At 39.1% G+C, this 9707-nt stretch overlaps 1 protein-coding gene across 1 annotated transcript; it reads left to right on the forward strand.

The window, feature by feature from the left end:
* The first annotated feature begins 3573 nt into the window (after nt 1–3573).
* Nucleotides 3574–7470, forward strand: LOC110045808 (kelch-like protein 26). The gene has a single exon (XM_020751433.2). It carries the CDS (start codon nt 3584–3586, stop codon nt 5609–5611), a length of 2028 nt encoding a protein of 675 aa, XP_020607092.2. The 5' UTR covers nt 3574–3583; the 3' UTR covers nt 5612–7470.
* The last annotated feature ends 2237 nt before the right edge of the window (nt 7471–9707 follow it).

Consider the following 9707-nt stretch of genomic DNA (forward strand, 5'->3'; position numbering starts at 1 on the left):
ACCGGATGAGCTGTTGAATTGTTGGGTTTGACCGCTGGAATTTGACTTTGCATTCGCTCTATACATTGTGGATCACGTTTTCTTGACATCACGATGACGGGCTGCAGAAGCCATCAAGAGACAATAGCGTTCTTTCTATACATTGTGGATCAAAACACAATACCTTCAAGAGGTTTGTACAATGTTTGTAGGCAAATATACGATTTGACTCTTACTTATGAAAATTTAGTCACTTCCATAGTTGATTAGAAAAACAAAACAAAGATACGCGCGCTGACGTAATGATGGCGCGAGCAAAGAGAATTTACATTGTGATAATCAAAGTAAACAAGTTGTTTTCTTTTTTTGTCGCTGAATTTTCTTAAAGATAGAAAACTTGTTCTCCGTGTTTCTATCGAGTTGTAGAAACACTCGTGATAGTTTGTGAGTTCCACAGCAGTTTTCATTCTCCCAAACGTCCATTCGTGTGTCCTGGTTTCCATATGACCAAAGTCACGTGGACACGAGTTGCCCAGGATACATTCCTGTGCAATAAATTCCTGTGCAATAAATTCCTGTGCAAGCCGCATTCTTTGCGTTCCTATAAATGTAAGATTCTTGTGAAGGGTGTTTCAGACATTTGCAACAGGCGGCTTGATCAATTTTGGCTTCGAAAGACAGTATATTGACGGCGTTTGGTTCTATTGATTTTGAACATGCGAGTTTCAACCACGCTGTACAATTCAAGCCATTTATTTATTTATTTATTTATTGAGTTATTTATTTATCCAACCCGGAGAACCGTACAAACAAGTTAGTGGCAGTATTTTTTTATGCTTTGTTTTATCAATTTCTTTTTCCTCTGGGAGAGGGGAAGGGTATGTAATGAAAAAAAACCTTTGTTTACTTTACTAGGCGTTACTCAACAAATTAGCCTCAAAGTTGTCCATAACGTTAGAAAATATGATGAATGTCAATCTTAAAAGTGTTGAATCTTTTGACCCCAGTACTGAACTCTTTCTGACTATGTGGATCAATAGTTGCTAATCCCATAATTTACAGACTCGTACCTACGCCTTTTCGGCTTGAAATCAGGCAATTGCTTTGGTTTGCTTATAAGTGCAAAATTCTTATCAGTAAGTGTAAATCGAATCACGATCTTTTCACCTGTTTTCTCTTCTTCCGTCACTAGATATATAAGTTCTGATTGTTAAGTGGTCGTTGATTATATTTCTTTATTTGCCGTAACATCCTTTCTGGATTATGCACTTATTTAACAAACCAAATTTCCACTGAGATTGTAACTAAACAGCTTTACGTGTATTTGCCAAAACTTTTTGGTGACAGTGCCTATTTGATTTTGGCAAACATCGGGCTTATCGTAGATATCCCTCCCTAAAACGAGTAATATTGAATTCAGTGTTGAATTCATATCGATTTTAAATACAAGCTTCTAAGATAGAAAGAGGTTAGAGGATGGTCGGTAAGTTAAAAATTCAAAAACTGCGCGGCTGGAGTGATTCCCCTAATGACTGGCTTTATAGAATAAGTTTCTTGTCACAACATTTAAAAATGGCTATATATACTTCGATTTCCTGATAAGAAGATTAAACTTGTCAGCAATTAGGATACTGGGCTAGACAAACACAAACTTAAGCGAGAGGGGATCACTGGTTTAATAATGCAGCATTTGATGGTGTGGTCAGTATCAATCCACTTTAAATCTGAGATGTACTTTGGTCAGTTATCAAGAGAAAATGATTATTTTTTGACGTGGCGTCCTCGCACTGAGGGAAATGGAAAGAAAACTATGGCGGAGTTTTGAAAAACGACATATCTAACCACTGTTCATCCTAAGCAGAAATAAAAGGAAAAAAAAAAAAAGAAAAAAAGTCCTTTGTGCCGGATTTGGACCAGGGCTCCAAGGTGGTAAACCAATACTGCACTCCTGCGACCCACCAACTGAGCTATCGTAGCGTGGCACGAAAACGTGAGGCACTGATTGGTAACTGTTTAACATTTATGCACAGAGACGCTTTACAAAATTGATAATTGTTCACCTCTAAATGAATCAATCCAAAAACAAAATAGATAGTTTTAAAGTCAATGATACAGAGATGATTTCTGTTAAATTTCAGATCTATAGCTTTAATTCCCAAGGTAGAAAAAAAGTATCTGTTCAATTACGGAGCTTATATGGGAACTTTATTAAAGAGAATGTATGGGCACATACATGAAATTGCGAATTTCTCGGCTATAAAAAGCTCAATCCAAAAACAAAATAAATTAAACAGTTTTGAAGTCAATGAGGCAGAGATGATGTCTGTAAAATTTGAGATCTAAAGCTTTAATACTGCAGTTAGAAAAAAGTATTTGTTAAATCACAGACTTTGTTAGCCTGCGAGCAGACTTACGTAGGAGCACAAGCGCGCACGGGGTAGCCGCGAGCGCGAAATCGAGCGGCGAAGCCTCGAGACGAGACGCCTCTTCACCAGACTCCTTCCCGCCGGATCGGTTTGCTCTTCGCCGATTGCGCGTGGTTTTCGGTTTCCTCTGACGTGCTTTTATTACCAAAATTATGACAATTATTCTGTTTACGAACACGACTTGAATCGCCTTGGCTTTGAGGAAACAGCTATTGAACATTTTCACTTCCGAAACAATGAAACGGAGGACATGTTGATGTACTAAAGTAATCCTGGGCGAGTTGAACTCTTTTCCCATGTAAACACTTTCGTCGGGTTTATGTTACATATTTTGCGCACAGAATCTAGGCCAGCGAAGTGACCAAGTCCCATTTCCTTTGGATTTGACCCCACTTTTCAGTCATTTTAACTCGATTAACTCGAACTCGGATAACTCGAATTCCCTGCTAACTCGAACTAAATTTCGTTTCCCTTGATGAAAATTTACCCCGATAATTGGAATTCTGGTTCACGTAACTCACCAGGGATGTCATCGTACTAGCTTTTCTTGTCGTGTAATCGGTAAAAACACTCAAAACTAACACCACAGCAATTTGATTTTAATTAGTGCAACCGACCGTTCACATATTTGACAGTCATTTCCCGATCTTATGAGTCATACCGCATGCAGTGCCTTTAGCTGTCACTGTATACTGAAGTGCCCAAAAATCAGTAAACTATCAATTATTAACATGGCAAGATGAATATTCAATCGACCCCGATAACTCAAACCCCCCGCTAACCAGCTCGAACTGTTTTTCGTTTCTCTTTCTACTGTAATAATAATAATAATAATAATAATAATAATAATAATAATAATGGTAATAATGGTAATAATAATAACAACAACAACAACAACAACAACAACGATAATAATAATAACAACAATAAAATACCGTATTAAAGTTGTGTTTTGAACATTTGGTTGTTTCTCAAAAGAGAAATAAGCGCCCTGTCCCTAATAAGTGCCCTGTTCGTAGGGTCTTGGTAAAGAGAGTCATTTTAATATGCGTTGGTCTTCAACACGGTTGCAAGGTCTTCTGGGACTTAAAAAGTCAATTTGGCGGGAAAACACAAGAAACGCGCGAAAAAGCTACCTTGTGTCCCATCATTCATTGCGGGTAAGCGATCCATCCATTATGGCGGCCAGCAGTAAAGAAGAAAGTTTGGCGAATCTATTCGAATTACAAGACAAAGAGAGACTAGAGTGCGACCTCTATGTTTCAGGTGGAACTAGGTACAAGGGAAGAGAGAGTAATGCTCTTTTGGTGTTAAACAAATTCAGACTGGAAGGAGAAGCGGGTTTTTGCGATCTGATCTTGGAGGTGGAAGGTCGACAGTTGGCAACTCATCGCTGCGTTTTGGCAGCAAACAGTCCATTCTTTTACACCATGTTCAGTAGTGGAATGAAAGAATCGAATCAAACACTTTTGAGCCTGAAGTTGGTTTCATTTCGATCCATGTCACTTATCTTGGATTATTTCTATACGCGAGAAATTGTCATAAATGACGAAAATGTGCACGACTTACTCAATGATTCAAGCTTCTTACTTGTGACGCCCGTGAAGAACGCTTGTATAGAGGTTCTATCCAGAAGGCTGGGCAGTGATAATTGCTTTAGTATTATGCAGATAGCCGAGCAGTTTGGCGCTGACATACTTGCAAAAAGGGCAAAGGATTTCATTAAACTTAACTTTTCCATTGTGGTGAACAGTGAAGAATTTGTCTCCATTTCGCAGGAGGAATTAGTGCACTTCATATCAAGTGATGATATACAAGTAGAAAAGGAGGAGGAAGTCTACCAGTGTGTGTTAAAATGGGTTAAACATGAGGCAAGCCGTTTGGCTGTTTTACCTGAGCTACTGAAACACCTACGACAAGGCTCACTGCCAAAAGGATTCCTTGAATCAGAGCTGACCAAAGAACCACAACTGGTGGTGGCAGATAGTCATGCTGTTCCTCCCTCTAAGAAAGTTAAGAAAACTAAGGGGACCAAAAGATCAAGAAAAGCAAAGAGTGCTAAATCTGCAAAGGGGCAGCAGTTGAGACCATCCACAGAGATTCGCGATATCATGATTGGAATTGGCACTGGAGTTTGCCGTAAAACATTTTGTTATGATATGAAAAACAAGCAAGTTATGGCTCTTGGAGACTTATCATTATTTCAGTTTGGCCCACAAGTGGCGGTAGTTGGACGGACAGTATATTTAGTCGGGGGACAAAAATTGACCAGTGCAAGTGTAAAAAAGGTGAATGCAGCATGTTTTGAAGATGCAAAGAAACTGAAGTTTTCAGCAGGTGTAAAGATGGCGCCTGAGTGGAAAGAAAAGGCACCTTGTGAAGAAGCCAGATCAAAGGCATCTCTTGTGGCTCTTGATGGGCTACTGTATTACATTGGTGGGTGGAATTTACCAAGTGGGTGTACCAACACAGTGGAATGTTACAATCCTGAAATGAATGAGTGGAATTTCTGTGCAGGACTTAACAAAGCTAGATGCAAGTCAGGCTGTGTGGCAACTGAGAAGCACATTTTCATTATTGGTGGAGGAACAACCCTTGAACAACAAAGAGATTCAATGCTGCCAAGTGTTGAAAAATTCAACCCAGTAGGAAATTCGTGGTCATATGTTTCCCCTTTAAATGAAGCAAGGTCAGAGCCAGGATGTGTTTACTGGAGTGGCAAGATCTATGTGATTGGAGGAATCGATAACACTGGTTTCCAAACTTCAAGCTGTGAAGTGTATTCTCCAATCACAGATGAATGGGAAGCCATTGCACAACTGCCTTACCCTCATAGTGGAGTCAACAATGTCATCATTGTCAGAAACCAGGTTACTGTTCCTCTTCAGCTTGGTACAACAGATTATTCCTGTGATGCTTTGAAATACAGCATACGGTCAAAAAAGTGGCAGAAGGTCAAGAGTCTTGGTCCAAGTGACAAAGTAGTTTCATTTACCCTCTGCACTATGAAACTTCCTGCACTGATTTTGCAAAGAATGCCAAAAGAGGGTTGCCCAGAGGTTTTCTTTGGAGATGGTTTTGATAGTGAAGAAGGAGATTGGTATTACTCTAGTGACAGTGATAGCTCAAGTTTCTTTGGATGGGATTCCCCGAATGATTCTGACAATCTTTACATTGAGTCTGATGGTGGTGATGAAATTTTTTGAAGTGTGTCATTTTATTGACATTTGTATCATATTTTAACAAATCAAGACAGGCATATTACAATTTATACCTTGCCATAGAAAATACAGCCTATCAGAGTACAGGAAAGCCATTGTACATTTGACAGTATTGCATCCTACCTTCCCATCATACGCTGCGCGTATGTCGCATTGATTGTGTTGGTCACTGTATTTCTAAGGCATGGTATAAAATAGTTATGCAATGCTCTCTCGTGGTATACCATGAAATATCCCACTTGTCACTTGTATTTTCTTGGTATACACACTGGCCTAAAGGCTTGTGTGTATACCAAGAAAATACAAGTGGTTTGTAGGATTATTCCATATTACACCTTTCAAAAGTGTTGCATAACTAGTATGTATTAAGGGGTTGATGAACTTAGGGAAAAATATTTACCACTTTTATTCATCTTTCCCAGTGAAGAATGATATAAAATGTATGGAAGGAATTAAGGAGAAATTGGTATCTTCTCAAGGGGTAATATTGCATGAAAAAAATGATTAACACTTGAGATTCTGCAATTTTTAGTACCAGTACATACTTCTGTTTCATACAAAACACTAATTTTGGAGCTAATCCAGTCAAGGCTAGCCAAGCAAATTGTTTGCAAAATGACAAAAAGCATTCAAGTGGTAAAGCAGTAAAAAATGGTAACAAATTTGGTGCTTCTGTGCAGCTGGCCAGAACTGATAATTTATCAGAAATTGTTTCTAAATATAAATACGCAGGTGAAGAACTCGGTTTGTGAACAAGAAACCTCTGTTCATGCAGGCTAGGCAGATAATGAAAACTCAACAAGACACAAGTGTTTTGGAGTGAGCATACCCTTGTCAGAAAACCCAGTTTACAAAATCCAAGGTGGCAAAGGCTGGGGGCTGCATTTAGTATGTTTTATATGTACAGTAGAGTCCCAACTTTTTCAAACCTCTAAGGAAAACAATTAATATTGGTTTAAAAAATCACAGTTCGAGAAATCAGATGTAAAAGTAAAGTGTTCAACCAATGGGGCAGGAAACAACTTTTAGTTTGAGTTACTAAAAGGCTCATAGGTTTGAGGAATCAGAATTCCACAGAAGCTGCATTAGTCTTGCATTAACATGGAGACTTTGCTCAAGAAGCAAATGTTTTGAAAGTTCATTAATAAATTGCAAGATAAAAATATATTTCCAGAAAAAAATCTTGTTATCATCTAAAACCTAAGGAAAAGCTTCAGTACTTTACAACAGCTTCAAGCAAGTGGGGAAAGGGCATGTTTATTAGAAAGGTGTTGCTGTTTTACAAAGCACTGAGAATTGGATAGAGTGCTGATGGAATTGGATAGAGTGCTGGTTGAATTCGGTGAAGAAGGGAAGTGCCTTGTTTATCAGCACTTCTTTCAAGCTGAGTTCACCTGCAACAAAGCAATGCTCAGTTTTTTCTAATTTTGCTGTATATGAAAATGCATGCTTTATACATTTCATTTTATAACTGGAGTAGGCTGTTTTGTTTAGTGTACCTTTTGAAGTAATTAGTTCATGTAACTTGCATGTAGACCTGGCCATAGAAGTTTTCAACCTGTTATAGAAGCCAAAAGTAACCAGTAATGTTAGTAAAGTTTGTTATCGATGCCATTTTTGATTGTAGTAGAGTACTCACTGAGGTAGATCTTTGGTCAAAGATCAAAGGGTATTTTAACAAATACAATATATTAGTTTTTTGAAACTTATTAGTGTTCAGAAACATTGTTGAAGAACTTTTTTCCAAAGACTGTAGAGCTACAATATTCACGACATAATTTTAATTAAGCCAGAGGAAAAGAATAATTGAATTAATATAATTGAAGGATTTAGTGATAACCTGATATTGTTATAGTTTCTTTTCATGAGCGTTTCTGGTTTACTTAGTGTATATTGGTTTGCGTATGTCCTGATCACTTTGAAACCTCAATGTACCCCCCCCCCCCCCCCCAGGGCAACACTCCCTTGACATTTGAAGTTTTTAGTTTCCTACACTGACCCCAGAGGTTTTCTTTCTTTTTGTTATTAGAGCCTTGTTTTCACTGTTTCACTTCTCACATTTGATTGAAAAATAGAAAAAAGATAACCTCTGTAAACACCAAAAGTTCTGTTGAAACTACGACATTAACTGTTCAAATACCAATATCCCTGGGACATGAATAACAATGAGCAATGTACCAAGCATTGTTTTTTCTATATGAGCAAAACATTTAAGTTAAGTCATTAAATTTTCACAAGAAAAATTTTATATTTATCTGATATAAACTTTTCAATCCACAATGTTACAAAATAATGAGATTGTCTTGTCCACCGACCCCTCTCGTTTGGTATGACATTGCTAACCCCAATACAGGGGTGGATTTGGGGAGGGGGCTGGCTTGGTTGGCTAGTTACATTGGCTCGATTTTCAGGCGTTTTGTGAGCCCGCATTCCTTGCGTTACCCCCTCCAAAACATTCTCGTCTCCAGAGGCCGCGCTCCTTTTGGTCAGCACCTCCTGGTCAGCACCAAGAATCGCGATCTCTGGGCCGGTCCAACACCGGAAGTCCGTGATTCACGGAGTACCCGTCAAATCTGGTAAATCTGATTGGCTGACATTATGAAACGAGTACTCTGCGCATGCTCAGACCAAAAGGAGCGCGGCTTCTGAGGACGAGAATGCTCCTAAAACGGCTAGCATGTGAGCCAAGCTCTCAAATATCTTCGGAAATTAAAGTTAACAAACCTTACGGTAATATTGGAAATTCGGGTAATCTTGATATTTCTGGTCAATCTTAAATTGTGATTGGTGAAAAGCTCCTGCTTGCCCCTCCAGCGAATAGGGTGACGAAACCTAACTGCAAGGCTGGCACTGCGGCAGCATCCCACAGAAAGTGTACGTTTTGTTTCTTGCTTCGTGTGGAACTCTGCATGTGAATTTGGAGCTTCAATAGAAAAGAGCTCTCCCCAGTGCCCTCTTCCTTCTCTGTCGTCCGCGTGCACCGCGCGCTTTGCATTTGCGGCTCGCCACGAAGCCCGCGTATAATCGGATACACTACTGAGAAGGTTTCTTCGAACAAGAGAGAGCTGGTGTGTAACTGCTGTCACATTAACATGAAAAAAAGACAACTCTTCCACTGTTGAACGTACGTCTTGGTCATTTTCCTCATTTCGTTTTTGAACGGCCTTTATAGTGAGCAGTATGACAACTATGACCTACGATGTCATGCCCTCCTGGGAGAAAACAAAAGAGTATCCGGCTAATGCCAGGAGTCAGTTACCATTTAGCCAAAACAACAGGAAATTTCAGAGATTGTTTGGAAAATTGTCCCATGGAAGATAGTAAAGCATCTACCGTCAGAAATGCTTCTTTTTACTTCTTTCCCAGACACTTGTTCACTATTTTTTGTTTTTGTTTTTGAGAGGAGAACTGCGGGGGTTTTGTGAGCCGAGGTAGGAGTGACATGGCGGCTCAGCTTCCAGAAAATCCCTTTGCCATTTTTATCAAGATTTTTTTCTTCAGAAAGCAGAAACAAAATTAGGCGCCTTGGCGAAATTATGTTGAGGTCACAGTCTGTATTTGAGGCTGGGCTAGGCTAAAATAACTCGGTAGCAACTGAAGCCGCTTAGATCGTTCAAAAAAGTCATTTATACATGTGCTTTTCAAAAAATGCAGCCACTAAGGCATTCCGGATTTCCGAGGGTAATTAATAATTTCCCGCCTGCAATAAATAAGGGGGCACTCCTCACTGCAGATTTTTTTTAGTTTGGTACCCCCGCTCCAGATCGAGGGCTCCAGAGTTGACTTTACCTCACGTCTCGCTGATGTTTCAATTATATGAAATGCCATTTCAATTATACGAGTACGTTCGCATATTGATAAGCCGGCCGCTTTCTTACAAAATGAAAATTAGATTACAAGCGGCCGGCTTATCAATAAAATACAGTTAAAGTTGGGGGTTATGGCTTGACACCCTTCAAGAATTATAAATTCACATTTATGTCCTTGATAGATCCCGCAGAAATAACTCAAACAGAAATACAGATTTATTTGAAAATCAAAATTTGTGTTTTTCTGTACGCTAAGTTGTCGTGGATACAGT

This window comes from Orbicella faveolata, unplaced genomic scaffold (genome assembly GCF_042242905.1).
Source record: "Orbicella faveolata isolate gen_17 unplaced genomic scaffold, um_ofav_v1 contig_24, whole genome shotgun sequence".
In the NCBI taxonomy this organism is placed as follows: Eukaryota; Metazoa; Cnidaria; class Anthozoa; order Scleractinia; family Merulinidae; genus Orbicella; species Orbicella faveolata.